Raw genomic sequence first — 27,255 nt, forward strand, 5'->3', positions numbered from 1 at the left:
GAATTCCTCTGCCCCGCTTCCCAGTGATGGATTCAGTGGGAGGTGTCCTGTCTGTCTGTGAGGTGGTGTCAGACTGCGCTGTATCTGTTGGAATCAGTCGATGCTCTGTTGTAATGTCAGTGAGGTGGCAAATGCAGGAACAGGAAACAAACTCGGGGAGAGCTGGAAACACTGAGCCCCGAGCAGCTTGTATGGGAAGAGAAACCAGTCAACACTCGTGTCAGGGGTCTCTCTGAGGGGAGATACTTTAACTGGTTTTCCACATACTCTGTTTTGCCTGGATGAGTAGTCCTAGCATTTCCTGTCTTTGTTCCGTCCTTCGGCTGTTCTGTCGCTGACAGAGATCGGCATGGAAGTTGATGATTGTCTAATGGAAGAATCCCACCATCAGCGTCCGGATTTATTCATTTCACGCGTCGGACGCTGGTAGAAAATGTTCCATCCAGTATTAACTCTGACGAGGTAGTTACCCGGTTTTAGCTTTCCGCTGCCTCTTCACGTTTCGCACATCAGAAAGGGATCGTTATTCAGATCATATGGACTATATTTTACTGTGTAAACTCCTCCTCAGACTCCCCGAGCTCCGCGCCCTCTCTCGACCCTCCCACCGCTAAATGCAACAATAAAGTGGAAATATTGCCGGGTCGCCTGTTGCTTGCTCACAGTCTGAACACGGAGAAGTGGGATGATGTAATGCTCTTGTGAGTGGGATGATCATCCAAACACAGACTTGGAGTGACCGTGGAGTGATGGCATGTTTTAAACCGTATTTAAACCAAGCCGCGGTTTGTGATGTCGTTCTCAGTTTTATTTTTTGTGCACCGTTGTTGTTATTGGTCGGATGTGTGGAGACTCCACGGGTTCTGCTTGTTGCCCGTTTATTTTTCCCTTGCAGTCCAGTATCAGAGAGTTAAGGCATAACAGGAGTTATCCGAATTCAAATGATTGGATAACGTTAATGTCGTTCAGCGACTTGGGAATGATTGCCCTTTTTTTTACATCGTTCAGGAATTGGTAGGTAAGTCGTTTCGAGACTAGATTGTTCAAACTTCGCGGTGCTGGTATTTAGATCCCTAGTGCCCGCCCTCTCCGGGCGGAAATGACATCGGTTCCGCATTACCAAAGTCTCCCCCCGCGTGCTGGCTATTTGTGAGCCGGTACGCCTGCGCAGAAAGTGGGTCACCACAACATGCACATTTTAGTTGAACCCCTGCAAGGTCTGGAAGGCTTGTGCAGTGACCACCCTCCAGTCAAAAGGTCAGTTCCTTTTACTTCCTCGTGATTTCTGCGAACAAGGCATCTCCCGGCTGTGGGATCGGCAGATCGTCGTTACTTCGAAGGAATCGCTTGTTTTGGGGAAGTCTCTCCTTACTGACTGTATAAATCACATGGACTTTTAAATTTATCACTTTAAGTTTGTGCTTGTATGAGAAGTCGTTAGGAACGGTTTCTAAGTTTGAATGTTTGTGCCGCCTTCTTGTTAACTTCCGGTTAAGTTAGTCGTTTGTTTATTTTTCTAAGTTTTGAGCAGAGATTGATGAATGTTGGGATTTGTTTTAAACCCTCTCTCAGTTCCATATTCATTGCCGCTGCGTTCCTAACACCACTCAAACTGCTGCACTGGCTTCTGCTCTGTATTTTCTCAGCTTGCTGTTCCCCGTCTCTTTTCCAGCGAACTTGGTGGCGATTGTGATCCTGTCCCGGGGAAAATGCGGTCTCTCCAGATGTATCACTCGCTACCTGGTGGGAATGGCCGCGGCCGATCTCATGGTTGTTATCTCCCATCCACTGCTGAGGTGGACTGCAATGATTTATTTTCCGCGATCATTCCTGCGGATCACTCCTGCGTGCAGATTCGGTCTCTGGTTGATTTTTGCGAGCACTGTGACTTCGGTCTGGCTGACTGTCGCTTTCACCGTCGATCGATTTGTGGCTATTTGCTGTGAGAAGCTGAAAACAATATATTGCACCGAGAGAACGGCAGCAGTGGTTATCGGGACAGTGAGTGTGTTGACCTGTTTGGAGACGGTCCCCTGGGGATTTATATACGGGCCTGTTGAAATAATCGATGGTGTTCCCTGGGGTTGTGTTCATACACCGAGATACAGGAGCTCTCCATCATGGGCGGCATTTGAGATGTTTCACCTCATTTTGTGTCCTTGTATCCCATTCTTTCTGATTTTGCTGTTCAATATTCTGACTGTCAGGCGGATTCTAGTGGCCAGTCGAGCCCGCAGGAGGCTCCGGGGACAAAAGAGTGGCGAGAATGACAAGGACCGGGAGATGGAGAACCGACACAAATCCATCGTTTTGCTCTTCAGCATAACCAGTAGTTTCTTATTGTTGTGGGCAACATACGTGGTATTTTATATCTACAGACGGATTTCAAGGAGTTATACTAATTCTGCCACGGATCCAGGTTACATCACAGGCCACACAGCGGACATGCTGCAGATTCTCAGCTCCTGCACCAACACGTGTATTTACGCCCTGACTCAGAGCAAATTCCGAGAGGAACTAAAGAAAGCGGTGAATTACCCGTTGACTCGGATTTTGAAACTCATGAAGTGTTCGAAATAAATGCTGTAAAAAATTACAATTCAACTGCCTTCATGCTCCCTATTCTATCGCCCAACATGAAAAACAATGTGATGAACAGAGTAACAAAACAAACATGCATTCGCTCGAAATACTAAACGGCACGCACAAAATCAGATCCTGATGAAGGGTCTCGCCACGACATATCGACTCTTTACTCCTTTCTTCACACAAAATGCTGGAGGAACTTAGGAGACCAGGCAGCAGTTACGGAGAAGAATGAACTGTCCACGTTTCGGGCCGAGACCCTTCATCAGAGTCCTGTCAGCTGTACACAGTATTCCCGTTTTGTGTGTGGTGCCTCAGAGTTACAGAACAGCTGCTCACAGCTGATCCCGACGGCATCACTGGCCTCCCCATCCCAGAGAAATCCCCTTTATATCTCACGTCCAGCCCTGTTAAATTGAAGCTTGAGGCGAATCTTTTCCCCCGCTTCCCGGTTCTGACAAAACTGCCCGATCTTGGAGTTTAGTTTTGTCTGCAGTAACCATTCCTGCTCTCGTAAAAACCCGCCCTTTGCTTCACCTTCTTTTTCTCCACCTTCTCTACTTGTAGGTTTCCCTTCTCACTGTCTCTTTAACTATCTTCCTGTGAGAGACTTTTCCTGTTTTACAATTGAAGACAAAGTACAGTTACGTTCACTCGTCTCTCAGTGCGAGATAGAGCGATAGAGAAAGTGAGCGCGAGCCGGAGACCGCGCGAGGGCTGAGGGCGCGAAGGAGAGCGCGAATGAGGCATCGTGAGGAAAGGGCGCGCGGGTGAGCACGTGAGGGAGGGAGCGCGAGGGAGAGGTAACCATGGAGACGACGCTGGAGTGAGAGTGATGTAGAGGGCGTGAGGGGGAATTTGCGGGCGATGGTGAGCGCGAGGGAGAGCGACAGAATGAGAGACCGCGAGGGGGACGGAGCACGAGGGAGATGGCTTGAGTGAGACGGCGCGAAGGAGACCACGTGAGGAAGAGCGCGCGACGGATAGGACACGAGAAATATGTCGCGAGATTGAGCGCGAGGCAATGGCCGTGTGTGATAGGCAGAGAAACTAGAAAGAGAGAGAAAGAGTGGCAGTGCATCGACTGAGAAATCCTAAGGGAGACAGGGAGAGAGAGAGAGAGAGAGAGAGAGAGAGAGAGAGAGAGAGAGAGAGAGAGAGAGAGAGAGAGAGACGGAGAGAGGGAAAGAAAGTGAAGCGACTAAGGCCCCGTGAGTAAGAGAGAGGAGAGGGGGAGAGATAGAGAGGGAGAGAGACAGACAGAGAGAAAAAAGAGAGGGAGACGGAACATTGCCTCATAGTTAATATTGCAGAGAAGCCATTTCATTATAACATTTCAAAAAAACTATGTTATAATTAGCAGTTAACATTACAGTTAATATTACTGAGAACCCTACAATTACCAACATGCTATTAGAAAACACATAAATACGGGGATGGAAAGATATGAATCAGAATTATCAAACACTTTCTGCGGATGCACAGACAGGAACATGTGTGTAAATGACTGAGATTGCAGGATGATGCGTTACTCCGATCATGCCATGTGCAAGGATCTCTGGAAGGTACGGGCCATTCTGAAAGGGTAAGGTGAACACTCAGAGGCCATGTTCCTTATTAGAACTAACAACAGAAAGATAAGGTCCTGCAAAGAGAACTTAAGGAGTAGTGCAGAAAGTTAGAAAGTAAATCTCGGGTGATGATTTCAGAATTATTTCAGGTGCCACATGATTGCGACGTAAGATATGGTAAGCTGGTACACTTAAATGTGTGTCTAACAATTTGGGGCAAGAGGGAGGTCATCAGGAACACAGGTCTTTGGGCTCTCTTCCAGGACATGTGGGACTGGTGTAACAGGGATTGGTTACAGTGAAGGGGATGTAATACTCTCACGGGGAAGCTTACTGGAGCAACCCTGACGATTTGTATCGTGTGGCATGTGGAGGGGCCTTTGGGACACAGAGCTACAGGTCAGTAAGTAGTATTGAGCAGATGGGGCATTTTTTTTTTGGTGTGATCAGGAAGGTTTCAAGAAAAAGGATGCAGCTGGTCCACCATGGAGGGAGACATACCTGTCATGGTATTGGGAAATGAACTAGCAAGATGATTGGAGTTTAATTGGGAAAGTTTTATGGATCCTAATTCTGGAGGGTTTCGGATGGTTATTGATAAGAATATGTTTGGACCTGCAGGTCGATGATTGTAAAGTTGTGGAAGAATTGGGCAGGTGTCACAGAGAGTTGTCTGGGAGCTGATGTTACAGGTTGTTACTGGATGGAGCTGAGTTTGGCTGATGTCTGACATGTGGGAGCCCCGTACAGCCCAGCCGGTCAGAATTTAGTAGTTCTCTGTCCCTGTGAGGAGGGTAGAGAAGGACAGGGATGGTCAGGGATTGAGGGTGATGACAGATACTTATTTGTTTAAACATGTAAGAGGAGTCCTATGTAAGGACGAGGAAGATGAAATTGGACAGGGTCTTGCAGGAACATGAAGCAAGAAAACAACGGTGAATCAGGAGAGTGAAGAGTGACCAGGAAATGTCGTCATTCAGGAAGATCAATGAGAATCCTAAGTCACCTTATGCATACACAGAAAATAACAGTACAGTGGGGGAGGACAGGACCACCCTAGGACAAAGGTGGGAGCTTATTCCCGGAGCCAGATTTAGCACGCGAGGTAGAAAATGAATGCTGGTGTTCACTAAGGAAAAGGACAAAGAGGAAAGCGTGATGAGAAAGGTGGTCTGGTGATGTTCTCTGGGTGTTGATACTGAAGATAAGTGCTATTTAGTCTCTCTGACCATTTCTATGGGTAAGTCCTTTGGGGAAATTTAGTACATTGTGAGACACAGACCACATGCAGTTAAATATGATGTTTAAACTGCCGGCTCCGTACTGTAACGACAGAGATTCTAACAACATCTGACCCGTACTGCAAGGGAAGGGAATGGTCTGTCTCTGGTATAAACATGTCCTGCATATGTCACTGCTCAAGCACAGTCAACATTTGAAGGCAGGGACAGTGAACCTTACAATATCTAGCCCTACACTGCCAGGACGCAGAACAATAAAACTCGCAGCGCTGTTCAGTGAGCACACGGTCCTGTACACACCCAGCACTGTACACCATCGTTCTTTCTCTGTTGTCCATCGAGATCCGATGACGACATACACTCCTTTAACCGTGAGATCTTTGATGACCATACAGTCCTATCCTGGACCCACAAGCTCTATTGCAGGTGGGACATGTACATGTGGTCGTGGTAGTAATCATGGCAACCATGGCTGCATTTCTCCTGGCTCTCTTCTGCTGTCTTCTGGTTGTTCTTTTCATCTCCAGAATACGAACCCTATCCCTACACAGCTGTCGCCAAGTGATACGGTCAGTAGCAACATCCTCCAGGTCTTCGGGTCTCATTTTGCACTCCTTAAATCATTCTTCATCTGAACCTTATAGCGCTTCTTCGGCCCTCCAGCTGAGCGTCGACCATGATATAGCTGGCCGTATAACACTCTGCGGGGTAGCCGACATGGGGACATCCTTATCACGTGCCCCAGCCACTGCGGCTGACGCTGGGTGATAATGGCCTCAATACCCCTGCAGTTGGTCTTTACCAGTATTTCAATGTGAGGCACCAACTCACGCCAAGTAATTCCCAGGATGCGCTGAAGGCAGCTTATGTGGAAGCGCTCCAAGGACTTGATGTGACGGCTGTAGGTTACCCAAGCTTCACAGCTATAGAGGAGGGTGGTGACACAGACCGCTTGGTATACAACGACCGTTGTGGAGGGACGAAGGCTCCTGTTCTGAAAGACTCCACGCCGAAGTCTCCCAAAGTCAGCTCATCCCTGTTTAATGCGGCTCCGGATGTCGTTGTCAATGCCGCTATCCTCAGATAGAATCCTGCCCAGATATTTTAAAGATGGAACTACTGACAGCTTTTCATCACCAACAGTGAAGGCAGGTAGGGTGGGTGGAACACTGGTACTCCATTGGCAAACCACTTCTGTCCTGGTGGTATTGACAGTCAGCCCCAGCCTGCTGTACGCTCTCACCGCCACAGCAAGGACAGTCTGAAGATCCTACGGAGTCTGGGCCACAGGAGCACAATCATCTGCATACTGCAGCTCCAGGACCCGCTCTCTATGGAGTTTGGTGGTGCCCTGGAGCCGCCTGATGTCAAAGAGGTTGCCATCTGATCTGACGTCCTCTGGCACACCGCTGCTGTCTTCAGTCTCGTTGTGGAGAGGCTTGGCAACACACAGGAGGAAGATGGTAAAGAGCACTGGCGCTAGCACACACCCCTGCCTCACCCCTGTGTGTACAAGGAAGGGCTCGGACTCTTGTCCTGCTATGGTCACCCGATCAGTCACCCCATCCTGGAACTGGCGGCGGATGTTAACAAATGCATTGGGACAGCCACACCTGAGGAGGACATCCCATAAAAGCTCTTTGCACTGTGTCGAATGCTTTGGAGAGGTCGTCAAAGGCCATAAACAGGTCCTGATGTTGCTCCCGGCACTTTTCCTGAAGCTGCCGGGCTGTGAAGATCATGTCGACCGTGCTCCTGTTCTTCCTAAACCCACACTGCGATTCGGGCAGCATTGACTCAGTGATGCTGCCGATGAGCCTCTGAAGCATCACCTTCGCCAGGAACAAAAAGGAGTGAGATGCCCCTAGTATTGCCACAGATGTCACCCTTGTCCTTAAAAATGACAACGGTGTTTGCATTTCTCCATTGCTGCGGGATGTTCTCGTCAGTCCAGGCATCGGTGATGTACTCGTAGAGGGTTCGCCTCCATTTTTCAGTAGCCCTCCATGTGCCCTCCATTTTTCAGTAGCTCAGCAGGGAGATTGTCAGTGCCAGGGAATTTTTGTTCTTAAAGGAATGGACAGTTGATAGAAGCTCCTGGAAGGTTGGTGGTAGACTGAGGTCGTGGATACGTGGATATTCAGGCAGTTCGTCCAGGATGGTGGGGTCTGCGTCAGAGTCTTGATCAAGCAGGGTGTTACAATGCTTAGCCCACCTCAGCAGAATGGTATTCTGATTATTCAGAAGTGTTAGACCATCTTCTGTTTTCAGGGGAGCAATGCATCGATTTATTGGGCCGTAGATGGTTTTGACATCATTGTAAAAATTATTATCGGCAAAGAACTGGATTTCATGTGCCTTTTAGGTCCACCACTCATTTTGTATGGCCCGAATTGCCTTTTGCACTTTCCTTCGAGCTGCCGGCCAATGCTGTCTGATGCTGGTGGATGAGGGGTTGTCTAATGTTGCCCGGTGTGCTTTGTGCATGTCCTTAAGCAAGTTGTGGGTAGTGTCTGAGTTATCGTCAAACCGGTCTTGGTGGTTCCTGCTCTTCTGGCCGATGGATTGGGCTGCTGCCTCATGGAGCGCAGAGCGATATAGGTCCTCTGTTGTTCCATGGTATTTTCTGAGCTCAGACAACGTACCAGCTTCCTCAGTTTCTCAGCTGGGTTGCGTCGAAACTCACTTCTTGATTCCGTGTTTCTCAGGCGGTTGCAATTTAGCCGCTTTTAATTGGGTTTTTGCAGCCGGAAGGCGGGTGGAGCGCACTTTCATATGGAGCTTGGCCACAATCATCCGATGGTCAGTCCGGCACTCTGCACCTATCACGGCACAGGTGATGAGAACATCCTTGATGTCACTACGTCTCTCAATGACGAAGTCGATCATGTGACAATGTTTAGAGCGAGGGTGAATCCACGAGGTCTTATATTTTGCCTTCTGCTGGAAGATGGTGTTGGTTATGGTAAGGTTATCCTCAGAGCAGAGCAGCCTCGTGCCATTTGCATTGACCTTGCCAATACCATGCCTACCTCGCACTCCACTCCATATCCTGTTTTTCTGTCACGCCCTGGCGTTGAATTCCCCAACCAAAAAGATCTTATGGTTCTTAGGGATCCGGCAAAATGCTTCATAATGCTGATAAAAGCATTCCTTGGCCTCATTCCCAGGTGGCAAAGCTGGTGCACAGGCACTGAGAAGCGTGGCAGAACGTTCCTTTGCCAGGAGGATACGGAGGGTCATTAGTCTTTCACTAATGCCAACATGTGTTTCTGTGAGACTTGGTAGAAAGGTGTTCTCGATGGCCAATCCTACTCCGTGGTGATGCTGTTCACCTGGGGAGAAATCTTTCCAGAAGAAGGTGGAACCCATCTGTTAAAGAGCCTCCATCCCGGCGCCTGGTCTCACTCAGGGCAGCAATGTCGATGTTGTAGAACCCACCCCCTCCTCTGTTAAAGAGCCTCCATCCCGGCGCCTGGTCTCACTCAGGGCAGCAATGTCGATGTTGTAGAACCCACGCCTCCTCTGTTAAAGAGCCTCCATCCCGGCGCCTGGTCTCTCTCAGGGCAGCAATGTCGATGTTGTAGAACCCACCCCCTCCTCTGTTAAAGAGCCTCCATCCCGGCGCCTGGTCTCACTCAGGGCAGCAATGTCGATGTTGTAGAACCCACCCCCTCCTCTGTTAAAGAGCCTCCATCCCGGCGCCTGGTCTCTCTCAGGGCAGCAATGTCGATGTTGTAGAAGGTGGAACCCATCTGTTAAAGAGCCTCCATCCCGGCGCCTGGTCTCTCTCAGGGCAGCAATGTCGATGTTGTAGAACCCACCCCCTCCTCTGTTAAAGAGCCACCATCCCGGCGCCTGGTCTCTCTCAGGGCAGCAATGTCGATGTTGTAGAACCCACCCCCTCCTCTGTTAAAGAGCCTCCATCCCGGCGCCTGGTCTCACTCAGGGCAGCAATGTCGATGTTGTAGAACCCACCCCCACCTCTGTTAAAGAGCCTCCATCCCGGCGCCTGGTCTCTCTCAGGGCAGCAATGTCGATGTTGTAGAACCCACCCCCTCCTCTGTTAAAGAGCCTCCATCCCGGCGCCTGGTCTCTCTCAGGGCAGCAATGTCGATGTTGTAGAACCCACCCCCTCCTCTGTTAAATAGCCTCCATCCCGGCGCCTGGTCTCTCTCAGGGCAGCAATGTCGACGTTGTAGAACCCACCCCCTCCTCTGTTAAAGAGCCTCCATCCCGGCGCCTGGTCTCTCTCAGGGCAGCAATGTCGATGTTGTAGAACCCACCCCCTCCTCTGTTAAAGAGCCTCCATCCCGGCGCCTGGTCTCACTCAGCAATGTCGATGTTGTAGAACTCACCCCCTCCTCTGTTAAAGAGCCTCCATCCCGGCGCCTGGTCTCTCTCAGGGCAGCAATGTCGATGTTGTAGAACCCACCCCCTCCACTGTTAAAGAGCCTCCATCCCGGCGCCTGGTCTCACTCAGGGCAGCAATGTCGATGTTGTAGAACTCACCCCCACCTCTGTTAAAGAGCCTCCATCCCGGCGCCTGGTCTCACTCAGGGCAGCAATGTCGATGTTGTAGAACCCACCCCCTCCTCTGTTAAAGAGCCTCCATCCCGGCGCCTGGTCTCTCTCAGGGCAGCAATGTCGATGTTGTAGAACCCACCCCCTCCTCTGTTAAATAGCCTCCATCCCGGCGCCTGGTCTCTCTCAGGGCAGCAATGTCGATGTTGTAGAACCCACCCCCTCCTCTGTTAAAGAGCCTCCATCCCGGCGCCTGGTCTCACTCAGGGCAGCAATGTCGATGTTGTAGAACCCACCCCCACCTCTGTTAAAGAGCCTCCATCCCGGCGCCTGGTCTCTCTCAGGGCAGCAATGTCGATGTTGTAGAACCCACCCCCTCCTCTGTTAAAGAGCCTCCATCCCGGCGCCTGGTCTCTCTCAGGGCAGCAATGTCGATGTTGTAGAACCCACCCCCTCCTCTGTTAAATAGCCTCCATCCCGGCGCCTGGTCTCTCTCAGGGCAGCAATGTCGATGTTGTAGAACCCACCCCCTCCTCTGTTAAAGAGCCTCCATCCCGGCGCCTGGTCTCTCTCAGGGCAGCAATGTCGATGTTGTAGAACCCACCCCCTCCTCTGTTAAAGAGCCTCCATCCCGGCGCCTGGTCTCACTCAGCAATGTCGATGTTGTAGAACTCACCCCCTCCTCTGTTAAAGAGCCTCCATCCCGGCGCCTGGTCTCTCTCAGGGCAGCAATGTCGATGTTGTAGAACCCACCCCCTCCACTGTTAAAGAGCCTCCATCCCGGCGCCTGGTCTCACTCAGGGCAGCAATGTCGATGTTGTAGAACTCACCCCCACCTCTGTTAAAGAGCCTCCATCCCGGCGCCTGGTCTCACTCAGGGCAGCAATGTCGATGTTGTAGAACCCACCCCCTCCTCTGTTAAAGAGCCTCCATCCCGGCGCCTGGTCTCTCTCAGGGCAGCAATGTCGATGTTGTAGAACCCACCCCCTCCTCTGTTAAATAGCCTCCATCCCGGCGCCTGGTCTCTCTCAGGGCAGCAATGTCGATGTTGTAGAACCCACCCCCTCCTCTGTTAAAGAGCCTCCATCCCGGCGCCTGGTCTCTCTCAGGGCAGCAATGTCGATGTTGTAGAACCCACCCCCTCCTCTGTTAAAGAGCCTCCATCCCGGCGCCTGGTCTCTCTCAGGGCAGCAATGTCGATGTTGTAGAACCCACCCCCTCCTCTGTTAAAGAGCCTCCATCCCGGCGCCTGGTCTCACTCAGGGCAGCAATGTCGATGTTGTAGAACCCACCCCCTCCTCTGTTAAAGAGCCTCCATCCCGGCGCCTGGTCTCTCTCAGGGCAGCAATGTCGGTGTTGTAGAACCCACCCCCTCCTCTGTTAAAGAGCCTCCATCCCGGCGCCTGGTCTCTCTCAGGGCAGCAATGTCGATGTTGTAGAACCCACCCCCTCCTCTGTTAAAGAGCCTCCATCCCGGCGCCTGGTCTCACTCAGGGCAGCAATGTCGATGTTGTAGAACCCACCCCCTCCTCTGTTAAAGAGCCTCCATCCCGGCGCCTGGTCTCACTCAGGGCAGCAATGTCGGTGTTGTAGAACCCACCCCCTCCTCTGTTAAAGAGCCTCCATCCCGGCGCCTGGTCTCACTCAGGGCAGCAATGTCGATGTTGTAGAACCCACCCCCTCCTCTGTTAAAGAGCCTCCATCCCGGCGCCTGGTCTCACTCAGGGCAGCAATGTCGATGTTGTAGAACCCGCCCCCTCCTCTGTTAAAGAGCCTCCATCCCGGCGCCTGGTCTCACTCAGGGCAGCAATGTCGATGTTGTAGAACCCACCCCCTCCTCTGTTAAAGAGCCTCCATCCCGGCGCCTGGTCTCACTCAGGGCAGCAATGTCGATGTTGTAGAACCCACCCCCTCCTCTGTTAAAGAGCCTCCATCCCGGCGCCTGGTCTCACTCAGGGCAGCAATGTCGGTGTTGTAGAACCCACCCCCTCCTCTGTTAAAGAGCCTCCATCCCGGCGCCTGGTCTCACTCAGGGCAGCAATGTCGATGTTGTAGAACCCACCCCCTCCTCTGTTAAAGAGCCTCCATCCCGGCGCCTGGTCTCACTCAGGGCAGCAATGTCGATGTTGTAGAACCCGCCCCCTCCTCTGTTAAAGAGCCTCCATCCCGGCGCCTGGTCTCACTCAGGGCAGCAATGTCGATGTTGTAGAACCCACCCCCTCCTCTGTTAAAGAGCCTCCATCCCGGCGCCTGGTCTCACTCAGGGCAGCAATGTCGATGTTGTAGAACCCACCCCCTCCTCTGTTAAAGAGCCTCCATCCCGGCGCCTGGTCTCACTCAGGGCAGCAATGTCGATGTTGTAGAACCCGCCCCCTCCTCTGTTAAAGAGCCTCCATCCCGGCGCCTGGTCTCACTCAGGGCAGCAATGTCGATGTTGTAGAACCCGCCCCCTCCTCTGTTAAAGAGCCTCCATCCCGGCGCCTGGTCTCTCTCAGGGCAGCAATGTCGATGTTGTAGAACCCACCCCCTCCTCTGTTAAAGAGCCTCCATCCCGGCGCCTGGTCTCTCTCAGGGCAGCAATGTCGATGTTGTAGAACTCACCCCCACCTCTGTTAAAGAGCCTCCATCCCGGCGCCTGGTCTCTCTCAGGGCAGCAATGTCGATGTTGTAGAACTCACCCCCACCTCTGTTAAAGAGCCTCCATCCCGGCGCCTGGTCTCTCTCAGGGCAGCAATGTCGATGTTGTAGAACCCACCCCCTCCTCTGTTAAAGAGCCTCCATCCCGGCGCCTGGTCTCTCTCAGGGCAGCAATGTCGATGTTGTAGAACCCACGCCTCCTCTGTTAAAGAGCCTCCATCCCGGCGCCTGGTCTCTCTCAGGGCAGCAATGTCGATGTTGTAGAACCCACCCCCTCCTCTGTTAAAGAGCCTCCATCCCGGCGCCTGGTCTCTCTCAGGGCAGCAATGTCGATGTTGTAGAACCCACCCCCTCCTCTGTTAAAGAGCCTCCATCCCGGCGCCTGGTCTCTCTCAGGGCAGCAATGTCGATGTTGTAGAACCCACCCCCTCCTCTGTTAAAGAGCCTCCATCCCGGCGCCTGGTCTCACTCAGGGCAGCAATGTCGATGTTGTAGAACCCACCCCCTCCTCTGTTAAAGAGCCTCCATCCCGGCGCCTGGTCTCTCTCAGGGCAGCAATGTCGATGTTGTAGAACCCACCCCCTCCTCTGTTAAAGAGCCTCCATCCCGGCGCCTGGTCTGACTCAGGGCAGCAATGTCGATGTTGAGCGCCTCAGCTCAGCAGCGATTGAGGCTGTTCTCCGGTGAGGTTTGTCAGAGATGCCATCCGCGTCCAGGGGAGTCCTTTCATTCCATGTTGCCAGTTTCAGGTTGCATTGTTTCTTATTTCGACCGCAGTGCTGGAATAGCCCGATAGGAGCGGTAACCCATCGAGCTGAGTGATTGAATGGGCAATTTTTAGGCCACCTTTTCTCGGCCCTTCCCGAATTAGGGTGAGCAGAGCAGTCCCTCAATAGAGCCGCTCAGTCGCACAGGGGTCTGCCGAAAAGAGCTGCCACTCAGTCCCAGCTGTTAGCGACCAAATACACTGTGTCGCCACCGTACAGGGTTCTGACTAGGAGCTCCCAGTCCATTCGTACCTGCTGCCGTTGCCAGACGCCCCATCGCCGTCAGACGTCAGCATTATGTAAAGTCCATGTATTGTTCACCGTGGTGGAGACCTGCGCAAGGAAGATATTACAGTGCCACAGGGGTTGCCCCACCCCCAGTATCACGATCTTCACCATGACGAGGTAAATCCCGGTGACAATGGTGATCCCAGGATAATCGGTCCCACATCTTGGCTGCAGGAGTCTGCCAGGTCCTTGGTCTGTTTAGGCCCGCCTATTGCGCGCCGCCAGCGCATTGCTTTTCCGCCAGGGTGTGCTCCCTGATCCTTGACTCAACAGACTTACCACAAGGCCATAGCTGGGACAGTGGTTGACGGGTGCCAGGGCGTGTCCACTCAATGGTGGGTCTGCACGCCACGTCACTAGGGCCCACTGATGCTCCGAGATCCCCAGTAGTGCAGCCTGGGACCATAAGAGACCCAGTTTCCGTGTGTGGCCCCGAGGAGGCACTACAGGAGTCTTGGTGGTGAGAGGCTCTGCACTGGCAGGAGGAGGAATACACACTCGGCTCCTCTTTTCACCCTCTATTAGGAAGGCTGGAGACTGGCAATAGCTGTAAACAGAGAGTAGCAAGCAATGAGCACTATGCGGCATACAGCATGCAACATGCACTAACTACAAGCGCTACTACACTAATACGCTAGACGCTTCACACATACCCTGTGTGCAAATACCACACACACACACACACACACACACACACACACACACACACACACACACACACACACACACACACACACACACACATGTACTTCCTTATCCGCGTCTCCACTCCATCTCCCCGTTGTGTTCTTAGACACCCAGTCACCTCTGTGAGACTGCAGAGTTTGATGGCCATCGTTCGGGGCCCCCGGATGACTAACTCTCTGAAGCAAATGGAAAAGTTGCAGGACACACTCTCGGTAGAGACTCCAACACAGGAAATACGTCAAGAATTTATATACCTGGGGAAACGGTCATTTAAAGGTAAACAAAACCAACCCCACCAGCGACAATGATGTAATTTAGTTCAATATGTTTGTGCCTGATAAATGGTTCCTATAATCTTCACATTTAGAGTGGAAGTCCAGAGTACTTGATATGACAGCTTGTAAGATTTAGGCAAGTTGTAGGATTCAAGTGGTGAACACAGACGTTCAAAAAACTCTGAGAACAGAGAAGACAGAAATACAAGATTACTGTTGTGAGGTCAGGAGAAGCAGGGACTGTAGGCAGACTGCTGACGTGTCGGTAGGTAGGATCCGGCGCAGACTGTGGGCCGAAGGGACTGTTTCTGCTCTTTACCTTTTTCTGTCCAATGTAGGAGTGAGACGATCAGCAGGCTCCAACGTTTCCTCCCTCGGAGGATACATTTCCCTCAATGGTGATAAAACTAAACATATTTTTGACTCGTGGCAAAGTTTGGAACAAATCACGCAAACGTGCTTTAGTTATTGGTGATCGGGAGTAAGAGATGAGGTTACAGAGGGAAGTATTGTGATTACAACTGGTGAAGAATCAGAGCGGAATTGCCGTTTCACTCTCAGTTGATCTCCTCAACCGATGGCCAAAAGTCACACCGACACATCATGGGGTGGAGAGTTGGGTCAGATGGTGTTTGAAACAAAAGCCCTTTGCTGGAAGAATGCCTCTCGCAGTTTAGTACCATCACAGTTTCATTGTTTGCAGTTTCACAATGAATTCCAAAATTACTCACAAACAGTCTCCGCGGGGATTGCACTTGTCTGACGTAATCGGATTGTAAATAATTAACATATCTTTATTTTTACAACTTTTGAAATCTGTCCCTGTGGACTCACCAAATGGTATTAAAACCCCAGGCATGTGCCGCCTGAACATTTCATTCCGAGAGATCGCCTGGAGCACAAGGGGGCAAATCACTGGACAGAGAAGATGTCTTCAATGTTGGATAGGTACTTGAGTGCGGATAAAATGTTGAGAGTGTTCATTGCCGTCATTGGAGCTCCTGGTGAGTGAGCGGAGCGATTCCTGATTTGTATTTCTGTGAGTTAACAGATGTGAACCTGATAATGATCATGTTCCAATCCTCGAACTTGATCATCATTGCACAAATATCCGCCAGTGATATCGATCCTGTAAATTCAATATTCTGATTTTTTTTTCATATTTAAACGAAACTAAAAACTCAGCTTCTCCCCAGCTCACGGGATCGACTCGAACTTTGTACTTACCTTTGATGGAACATTACCCAGAGCGGTGCCAGTGCTGGGGATGGGCAGCTGTCCGGGATGTGTGACTGGGAGAGATTTACATTGAGGTATTGTCTGTTTCTGAGATGTTGATCAGAGTGAATACATGGTCCTTGTTCAGAGTTGTCCCAGTGCTGGGGACGGTTAGCTGTCCGGGATGTTTGACTGGGAGAGATTTACACTGAGATGTTGCCTGCTTCTGTTGTTGATCAGAGTGAATACATGGTCCTTTAATGCCACCTTTTCCGGAGTTGTCCCAGTGCTGGGGACGGACAGCTTTCTGGGAAGGTGTAACTTGGAGGGTTTTAATGGGATCTTGTCCAGACCTGTCGCAAAGAATTAGGCAGACGGTTCTCAAGGAAGGGATATGTGCGAGTAATTCATTGGGACTTTGCATTGAGTTGTGTCAGTGCTGCCGAAAGGCAGCTCTGCAGGAAAGAGTTTTAGTGGGACCGTCTCCAGAGTTGTCCCGGTGTATTGAACAGGCAGCCCTCCGGAAAGGGGTATCTGGGAGGTATTTAGTGGGGCTTTGTGCAGTGTTGAGGACAGGCAGATCTACGGAAGGGGTGAGTAGCAGGACTTCAGTGGCACCGTCTCCAGAGTTGTACCAGTCCTGGAGAGGGGCAGCACTCCGGAAAGGGGTATCTGAAAGGTATTTAGTGGGGCTTTGCGCAGTGTTGAGGACAGGCAGATCTACGGAAGGGGTGAGTAGCAGGACTTCAGTGGCACCGTCTCCAGAGTTGTACCAGTCCTGGAGAGGGGCAGCCCGCCGGAAAGGGGTATCTGGGAGGTATTTAGTGGGGCTTTGCGCAGTGTTGAGGACCGGCAGCTCTGCGGAAGGGGTGAGTAGCAGGACTTCAGTGGCACCGTCTCCAGAGTTGTACCACTCCTGGAGAGGGGCAGCTCTCCGTGACGGTGTGACTGGAAGAAGTCTACATTCTGAAGTTCACTGTTTCTGTGTTATTGATCAGAGTGAATCCCTGGTCCTGTGGTTCGCGTCTCCCTGTGAAGTCTGTCACAGTCAGATCTTACAGCTTGTTAGTTAAAATTTGGATCTGCTCACCCGAACCAGTGTCCACGGAGCTACTAATGTGTGTTATCGAATTGAACTGCGCTGTGCATTTAATACAGTAATGGAGCCAGTCAGCACCTGGTTACTAAGTTGTTCCTGCTGTCGCTCTGACCCCGGTCTGAAACCGTTTGAGTGTTTGTTCAATTCCATGATTGCAGCGATTGTAGAATTCCTTCAGCGTTTTGTGTGTTTGCTTCGCTGTTCGGCCCCGTCCGATTATGTTTCCAGAGGCCTGCTCAGTCACAGTTAAATCAGTGCAACGGACCCCATCAGGGACTGGAATCGGGATTAGCATTGATCGTTGTTGGTCCTGGTGATTTCCCACAAATCGTCTCATCTCCACACTGAGGAAGGCAGGTCAGAGACAGTGTGACCCGTGTTTAGTGTTGGGTGCGCAGTCGTTCAACGCCTGACCGTTGGCTGAAACGTGAACCCGTGTCCATTCCCGGCGGATGTCTTTAATAACGCACGGTGTCTGTTCGTTTCTCTCTCTCCCTGCAGTGAATTTAGTGGCGATTGCGATCCTGTCCCGGGGAAAGTGCGGCCTCTCCACCTGCACCACTCGCTACCTGGTGGCCATGGCAGCGGGGGATCTGCTCACCGTAGTCATCGAGGTCTTTTTATATCGAATCATATATAAATACTTACCGTGGACTTTTCTCAGCATTACACCTGTGTGCAGGGTTATGGAGGTATTGAGGTTCATTGCCACATACTGTTCTGTCTGGTTCACCGTCGCTTTCACTGTTGATCGCTTTGTAGCGATTTGCTGTCAGAAGCTGAAAACAAAATATTGCACCGGGAAAACTGCGGCTGTGATTCTAACAACAACTTCCGTACTGTGCTGTCTGAAAAACATTACCCGCTATTTCTTATGGGAACCCAGAGAGATAATCGACAATGTACCGTGGTTCTGTAAAATCATGGACTATATCTCCAGTGACCCGTGGTGGAGAGTAGATGGTTGGCTCGATACGGTTTTAACCCCGTTCATCCCTTTCGCTGTGATTCTGCTGCTCAACGCTCTGACAGTCAGGCACATTTTAGCGGCCAGTCGCGTCCGTAAGGGGCTGAGGGGTCAGAGAAACCAGGAGAATCGTAGTGACCCGGAGATGGAGAGCCGGAGGAGGTCTGTGGTTTTACTCTTCACCCTCTCCGGCAGCTTCATCCTCCTGTGGATGACGAACGTTGTAAATTTCATGTATTATGAGATCAAAGGAATAGGATTCAGGTATTTCAATGATTCTGAATGGATCTTCCACCGCGTCGGAGTTTTGCTGAGGAATTTCAGCTGCTGCACGAACACATTTATTTACGCGGTGACTCAGTCGAAATTCAGGGAGCAGGTGATCAGCGCGGTGAAATATCCGGTCGCCTCGGTGCTTCAGTTCATGAATAAAGCCGCGCACTGAGCACAATACAGAGGTGGCCGCGGTGTCTTCAGTCCGGGCTCCAGCTCCTCACATTCACTGCCTGATTCCACAGGTGTTACTCCCGGGCGTAACGTCCCATCGACTGGCAGCAACTAAATGGTAACGATTGAAAATAACAGGGATTTAGCTTACCTGGACAGTGACAGGCCAAGTTCCGGCTGACTACTGGGATCTATAATACAGCCCCAGTGGAATGACCAGTCTTGTTTCTGTACTACCTACAGTGACGTGTGGCTGGTGTTGGTGTAAGGGAGGAAACTCACATGCATTTCCGTAGCTTTACAGTCAGTACGCAGTGCATTGTGGGGCTGTAGTTTACAGCCACTGAAGGCATGTAGGAATTTATGAATAACACGTATCTGAGTCACTTTATGTATTTAACAAAACCCTCATCCACTTCCTTCCATTACAAGCAAATCAAAAGCAGTCGCCTTCCGCTCCCGTTAATACGTCAAGAACAGCATTTTAAAGCAAACACAGTTCAATGACGGTGCCTGTGAATTATGTCGAACAGTATCACTTATGAACAATTTCTGTTATTTGTCTCCCTTTACATCGCACCGTGCCTGTGGGGCCTGTAGTGGCAGAGGGGAGAATCAGTGTTAATCACCCTCAGTTTAGGGATCTGTGCACAGTCATCATCTGCTTTCCTTCTGTCTCGAGTCCTCCAGTCCTGGCAACAGAAGTCGTGAGTTCTTACCGCGCCATTATGGGTTAATCAGGAGCTTCCGGTGGGGGCCATCAAACATGCTGAGTGGTACAACACGGGCACAGGCCGTATTTCACTGCGTTGTTCTGAATCTTTAAACTGGTAATTACATGCCTACTAAACCAATCCCATTTGTCCAGGAAAGGTACACATCACTCTGTTCTCCACATGTTCACGTGGTATGTAATAGTCTCTATCACATCGGCGTCAGTGACCTTTTTTTGCATTCATTCCAGACACTCATCACTACTGGTACGAAAAAAAATCTACTTGCAACGCAGCTCTCCTTTAAACGTTCTGATTCATATTAACGTTACTTGTTAGACAAGTTGTTCTTTTCTAACAGCACCAGTGTAGGGAATAGATACAGAATTACACTAAATTACAAAATAAATAAATAGTACGAAAGGAGGTCTGGTGATGTTCTCCCCCCAAATACAGAATGAAACCCACACTCTCACACTGTAACAGAGACTGACAGATACAGAATGAAACCCACACTCTCATACTGTAACAGAGACTGACAGATACAGAATGAAACCCACACTCTCACACTGTAGCAGAGACTGACAAATACAGAATGAAACCCACACTCTCACACTGTAACAGAAACTGACAGGTACAGAATGAAACCCACACTCTCACACTGTAACAGAGACTGACAGATGCAGAATGAACCCCACACTCTCATACTGTAACAGAGACTGAGAGATACAGAATGAAGCCCACACTCTCACATTGTAACAATGACTGACAGATACAGAATGAAACACACACTCTCACGCTGCAGCAGAGACCGACAGATACAGAATGAAACCCACGCTCTCATAGCTTCTGTCAAATACGGAATTAATCCCGCAATCTCACTCTGTAGCAGAGACTGACAGAAAGAGAATGAAATGCTTACGAAATGTTCAAAAAACCAGGAAATGATATTGAACTAGACTTTAATGCTTGCAGGATCGAGATTAGGAACGAAGTTACGAGAGCCTGAGGTGCCCTGAGAAGGCCTTTAGGAGCAGTATTAAGGAGAAACACAAGGCGGTTTAAAAGTATGTGAAGAACAAAAGTATGAAGTGAGAGAATAGTACCAGTCAATTGTGACGGTGGAGAAGTGTGTAGAGAACAGGAGGAGATAACAAAGGTACTTAATGAATACTTTGCTTCAGTTTTGAGTACGGAAAGAAGAATGATCTTGACAATAGTAGATATGACTTGCAGTGGACTGAAAAGATTAAGTGTGTAGATGATAACGAAAATGATGTGCTTGTTGCAACGAATGAGGCGAACCCAAGTGCAGGGCACAGACACGGAGATTTGTTTAGGATGCAGACTTGAACGAAAAACAGAAGGGAGAGCAGGTATGCAGGAGACGTCGGACAGAATTTATCTTAACTTGGAGCATCGAGAAAGAAACAGCGGACAAAACTCTTCTTAGTACGGAGAGACAGAGTTAAACTTCAGTAAAACGTTAGAACACTTATCTTGGCGCGGAGTGGCTGGGTTTTTCTTTTGTTATGCAGAGTGGAATGTAGAAAGTGGCTGATTCACGCCGAACACCACAGGTTCCACGCTGGTTAAACGAGATAACGGTCACCATAGATCATGCCCGTCGAGTCGCTCCGAATCCACACACGAATTATCACCAAATGTGACCTGTCACAGGAATATCGTCTTCCATTGGCTACCACACAACATACCCAGGCAAGGGTCAACACACAAGTGGCCCCACGGAATATTCGAACAATTCCACTCTTGTGTATTATACGAAGTGACAGTCACTTCTCCGTTGTGCGCTAGGTGCCGATGAACAACCGTCATCTGCATATAGTGAGACTTCATGAGTGCAATTCCCACGAATAATGCCAAATATATTGGGTGAATCACGAAGTGCGATTGCCAAGTTCTCTAGGGCAATAACAAATAGTAAAGGGCTAAAAATGCAACCCTGTCTAGTACCTCGAAAAAGCCTGAAAGGGGGGATTTCTGGTTATTGGTAAATAGAGCAGCCAAACCTGTATGATATATCAACTTTAACTAAGATATAAATATTGGGGTAAAATTAAATTTCTCAAGTGTATTAAATAAATATTCCCATTCAAGCCTGTCAAAAGCCTTCTCGGCGTTAAGCCAAATAACACATTCTGGAGTATTAGATGAAGTAGTGTATGCAATGTTCATTAACCTCCTAACGTTAAAATGTGAATAACGATTTTAATAAATCCTGTCTGATCCTCGGAGGTAATTTGAGACAAGACCTTCTCTAATCTAATTGCTAATATGTTGGAAAATATTTTAGAATCCACATACAACAAAGATATAGGTCTGCATGATGCATATTCAGTGGGATCTTTACTTTTTTTAGGAATTAAGTAATTAGATGCTTCATAAAAGGATTGTGGTAATTCACTTATAAATAAAGCCTCTCTAAAAATTATACGTAACCATGGAGAAAGTAAATCTCAAAAAGTTTTTTAATATTCAGCAGTATACCCGTCCGGGCCAAGTGCTTTACCAGAGTTCATCAAAAACATTGCTTTCTTTATTTCCTCTTCAGTAATGGGTGCATCTAATGCTAAAAGGTCATCGGCTGGTAATTTCGGAATACAAAGTTTCCTTAAAAACTCATTCATTATGGCAGGATCATTGGGAAATTCTGATTGATATAAATTGGTATACAATTATTTAAAACTTTTATTAATTTCATCATAATCAACCATCAACATAACATCCCGTCTAGGAACGTTGTTAATCTGACGTTTCGCCAAAGCAGCTATCAATTGGTTAGCAAATAATTTACCAGATTTATCACCATGTAGCTAAAAAACTACTCGTTTTAAGTAATTGATTTTTAATCAGTGATGTTAACAACAAACTATTTTGCAACTGAAGTTCAATTCTCTCTTTATAAAGCTGCAGATTGGGAGCAACAGAATATATTTTGTTTATCAATTTCTTTAATTTTATCAACCAATACACGTATTTCACTGTTAATTCGTTTTTCTTTTTCAATCCAGCAGAGTGTGAAATATATTTTTCGAATATATATTTTAAAGGTATCCCATAGTGTCCCACTGGAAATTTCTTCCGTTGAGTTAGTTGAAAAGAAAAGCGAAGTCTGTTCTTTAATGAAATTAACAAAATTTAAATCCTGAAACAAAATAGAGTTCAACGCTCCATTGTCATTGAACCTTTTGTGCGTACTAGGCGCTGTCTCCGCGTGGGCTTTCTAGAGTCCGTATTTTTCGTCGCTGGGTGGGTTCGGTGCATCGCTCCCACACTGTAAATTGCCCAGAATGTTCCGTTACAAACATGACTCAGTATAAGAGTTTCATCATACCACTCTGCGCTTTCTTTACAGCAGCAGTGTTTTGTGGTCACAGAGACGGGAAGGGAGGCTGAATATCGCAAAGACTGGTTGAGGAAAGGGAGATCGGTTTGGGAAGGATTCGGGTCAAACGGGCGGGGTGGGAGAGGTCAGCGAGATGGCACGGGTTGCTTGTTTCAGTGGGTCTATAGAATGGAAGCACTGTAATCCCAGAATGCCCACAAGAAGGAATGTCCTCTAATCGCTTAGTGCATTTATGTGCAGTATTCTCATACACACTTCCCTACCTCATCCCAGTCTCTCTCTGTCAAACCCCAGTGTCTATTTCCCACCCCAACTCTTATAATCTCCCGCCCCTCTGTATCCACCCGACTCTACAACCCCTCCGGCCACCAGTATCCAACCATTCCTCCCTCTAACTCCATTGACGGCTATCCCCCTCCCGCTTTCTAGCGAGAACAAACTCCCGACTCCGAACTCTCTCCTCATCTAAAATCTTTCCTCAAACCCCGATCTCTCTCCATACCAGATCCCTCGCCTCCCTCGGCCTTTCTCTACCCTCTTCTTTCTTTCGCTACCTCACCGGTCTCTGTCCCCGTCTCTTTCTCCCCAATCCCTCTCTCCCGTCTCTCTGGCCAGAGTCGACTCCTTTCCCGGATAATACATTTTCTCTTCATTGACTGTTCAGGGAGTGTCGTGGTGTGAAGATGGCCTCTGAACCTACGTGTTTTATAGTTGAAATAATAAAAATTGCTTGTTGGTAAATGTAGATTCTCTGTACCTCACTGATCATTAACACAACGGATGATTTTTGTAACAGTGGTGTCCATCACGAATGTTGCCCACCAACAGGACTTGCCCTCTACACAGTGTTACCATCGGGCGGGAGATTAATTGTACTGTTACCGTAAAGGTAACAAATTTCACGACGTATGTCTGATATAAAATCTGGTTCTAATTCTAATTCAGTTGAAGCGGGGATGTGTCAGTTTGAATTAGTTGAAAGTCTGGCAGAACCTCGTGAGACGAAGAGCTGTACTGTGCTGTAATATTATCTGTTCTATTCTCTGTCTATTGTACCACATCTCACTATTTAAGTCCACTCGATTCATTATTTAAAGCTACGAAGCCTTCCTTTCCAGACTATTCTCAACGCGCCTGATAATATTCCAGGATTATTTAACAACAATAGGCCATAAATATCCGTGACGGCCACAGGATGATAATGATAGTCTTGCTCGGAAGGGACTCGTCAAGTAGTACGAAATGAGGAATTGTCCTCTGTGTTCAAACTACGCTGGTCATGGGGTATGAAGGAAAGTATCTGGATAAACAGGAACAATCGCGATAGTCACTATGGGCCCGTGCGTTGTGGGTCATGTCTAACGAAACTTACAAAGCTGTACGAGATTGTGACCAGGAATGGCGCTGACGGCCAGGCAGTGGATGCCGTCTAACAGGGACCTCAGCAATCAATTTGCAAGGTTCCGTATGGGAAAATGCTCGGGATGTTTCAGTCGGGACTGGTTTTCACGATGAAGTAGTAAATTGGATTAGCCATTGGCTATCTTGGGGAAACTAGAGTGTGGTAATGGATGGTTGTCTCTCTGATTGGAGCCCAGTGACAAGAGGAGTGCCGCAGGGATTGTTGCTGTGTACGTTGTTATTTTTAATCTATATCAACAATTTCGATAATGTTGTCGTTAACTGGATCAGCAAATTTGCCGACGACACCAACACTCTGGGTGTAGTCCACAGCGAGGAAGACTACCGGAGCAGGAGGCGGGATCTGGACCAGCTGCAGAGGTGGGCTGAAAAATGGCCGATCTGAATTAGCCCAGACAAGGGTTAGATGTTGGACTTTGTGAGGACTAGCCAGGGTCGGTCTGACACAATGAGAAATAGGGCACTAAGGAGTACGATAGAACAAACGAATCTGGGAATGCAGGTCCATAATTCAATGACGGTTGCGGCAGAGTTAAAAAGGGTCGTAAAAAAAGAGGCTTTTCCCACGTTTGACTTCATAAGCCGAAGTATTGAGTACAGGAGTGAGGATGTTATGTTGATGTTGTTTAGGACTTTACTGGGGCCTAATTTGGAATATTGTGTGCGGCTGGACTCAACCACCTACAGGAAAGATGTAAATACGTTTGAAAGAATACAGAAAAAAAATATTACACTGCTATTGCCGGGACTGATTGCATTGAATTGAAAGGAAAGATTACGTATGTCAGCACTTTATTTCCGAGCGGGTAGAAGACTGAGGGGAGATTTGATAGAGGTATGCTACATTATCAGGCAGATAGAGAGTTTAAATGCAAGCGGACTTTCTCTACTGATACTGAGCGAGAATGTAACTGGAGATCATGGGAGAACGCTGAAATGTGAAATGTTTGAGTGAAACATGAGGGGAAACTTCTTCAATCAGAGGGTCAACAGACCGTAGACAGTGCTACCAACGAGTTTCCGATGTCAACGTTTAAGAGATGATTAGATAAGTACATGCTTGAGGGTTAATGGATGTGCAGGGTCCGTGTGCGGGTCGATGTGAGTAGGCAGTTTGAATAATTCCTCACGCACCTGACGGGCTAAAGTCTTAAAATTTTACAACTTTCGGAATCTGCTGTTACCTTCCTAGTTACCCTCCTAGCGGTGCGCGGCTGCCCGCTGTCTTCCAACCAGTATTCATTCCATCTACTACATCATCTGTTTCTGTTAGGAAGCCAATTCTGAATCAACACAGGATTTCCTAGATCCCATGCCCCCGACTCTCTGAATTAATACACCTATATCGACTATTTAGATTCTTCTGCTTGATTTATTTTGACTTTTACAAATAATTCAATCTGGCTCATATAGGACAACATACCTCTCAAAGAGCCATGTTGCTTCTCCACAGCCAGACGAGGTTTCTCCAAATACTCATAAATTCCATCTTCAATAATCCTCTACAATAGTTTACCCACTACTGATGAAAGACTCACAGCTCTGTACTTCCAACGACTATCCCTATTATCTTGTTTCAACAAATGAATAACATTTGCCACCTTCTAATCTTCTAGCTCTATTTCCGTGGTCAGAGAAAACACAAATATCCTGTCTAGAAGTTCAGCAAAGTCTTCGATTCCCTTCCCAAATTACCTGGACTGTATCCCTTCAGGCAGCGGGGAATCATCTGTCATAATGTTTTCCATGTTTCCAGCGCAATGTCTTTCTCAGCGTCGGCACGTTCGAGCATATCTGCCTTTTGACGGTGTGTTCACATTGATCAATGAATTCAGTGAGGAGCTTCACCGCCTCCTTGTACTCCATACTCCTGTTCTTCTGAGTGCAACTCGTAAAATTCTTCTCAAGCCTCTTTCTAACTTTTCTAAATCCATTATTAAATTCTCTCCTGTGTATATTGTGAACTTCCATAACCCTACCTGACTCTTTCCCCCAAATCTTAAGTACCTTTCTTTCTTCCCTTGACGAGTTGTTCCAAATTTATTGTCACCCAGGGTTACTTTATGATATCCTTGCTCTGCGACAAAGAGACAAACCTCTACTGCTCCCGAAACAATCTTCACATATCTGCTCTGCATTTCCCAGAGTGCATCATTTCCCACTGGACGTTCCCAAGTTCCTGCCAGGTAGCACCATACATCGCAGACCCCCAATTAAATACATTCCATGCTCCCTGGTCCTTACCATATGCAAGGTAAATGTCAGGAAGATCTGCCCTATCCAAGGCCCGCTTCCCGATCGGTTCCACACTGTTCTCGCTGCAGTATCTTTTTTGTTTTTTTTTGTGTCAGAGTGGCGGCTGTATAGAATATTCCAAATGTAGTGATCTTGTTTCAGTGTTCGTCTCACAGTCTGTTAACAAACGAACGCTCCACGTTGTCCTCCCTTTCTGCAGCTGCGATGCTATCCCTGGTTTCCCATCGCACTCCCTTTACAATTTGTTACCCGACCCTGTCCATTTTGCAACATCTAAAATCCCGAAAGTCCTGAAGCCATCCCTGCCCTTGTGACAGTCGAGCGTCTGTGATAGTTTGGAACATAATTCCGCCAATGTAACAATCGCGCCAGCAGCATTGAGCGTTTGTACTGTTACCTACCTGAAATGTATGAAGTCAGTAATCTTCCGCCAAATCTGCAATTTCCGGATGACCAGGTATATGAATGTTTAAATTTATGACATTATTGCCGAACCTCTTCATTGTAAAAAGGCTTTATTTGAAAACTCCGCTGAATTGCCATAAACACGGGTGTTATCTACATAGATGGCCATTTAATGTAAACACATACTTCATTCCATTCCTCAGCTCTTCTCTGAATTTCCTCTGTGTCAGTGTATAGATACAAGTATTGGTGCACATGCTGAGAATTTGCAACATGTACGCAAATTGCTGTAGGATGTATACCGGGGAATTCAAATATCTGTCCTCGTAAAAATAGTTTTGCACTTGCCATTTCAGGGAATGGACTACATTGGGCATCCAAAATAATATGAAATTAGCAGATATAGAAAACAACAAAATCATCGATTTTCTGCGTTTTTCCACCTCGGCATCTTTCTGATTGTCGCTGCTGTGCCGAAGCTTTCTGCGGTCTCTATTTGCCACAACGATATGTCTTATGGTTAACCCGTTAAACACCAGGATTAAGCCGATTGGTAGCAATGGTGTTAAAATATTGATCAGTAATTCGTATCCTTTCCACACGGGTGAAGTGGCGTATTCATATGTGGCGGTGCAACGCCACGGCGTGTTGTCAATGATGACGTAAGGTTCAATGGCAAAGTAATACGGGACACATCTCCCGCAACTCACTATAAGCACGGTCACGATAACCACCGTTGCTGTTCTCTCGGTGCAGTATCGCTCCCGCAGCTTTCGGCAACATAT

The 27,255-nt window shown here is 48.4% G+C and overlaps 1 protein-coding gene across 1 annotated transcript in view; it reads left to right on the forward strand.

Annotated features, from left to right (window-relative positions):
- Window positions 1-15,426: 15,426 nt before the first annotated feature.
- The window catches only part of LOC132388454 (probable G-protein coupled receptor 139), a 51,154-nt gene continuing 39,325 nt past the window's right edge, over window positions 15,427-27,255 (forward strand). The window contains exons 1-2 of the mRNA XM_059960803.1: window positions 15,427-15,580; window positions 17,395-17,849. Of these exons, the coding sequence (XP_059816786.1) occupies window positions 15,505-15,580; window positions 17,395-17,849 (531 nt within the window). The 5' untranslated portion in view covers window positions 15,427-15,504. The remainder of the gene's footprint in view (window positions 15,581-17,394; window positions 17,850-27,255) is intronic.

Source organism: Hypanus sabinus, unplaced genomic scaffold, assembly GCF_030144855.1.
Source record: "Hypanus sabinus isolate sHypSab1 unplaced genomic scaffold, sHypSab1.hap1 scaffold_326, whole genome shotgun sequence".
NCBI classification, from domain to species: domain Eukaryota; kingdom Metazoa; phylum Chordata; class Chondrichthyes; order Myliobatiformes; family Dasyatidae; genus Hypanus; species Hypanus sabinus.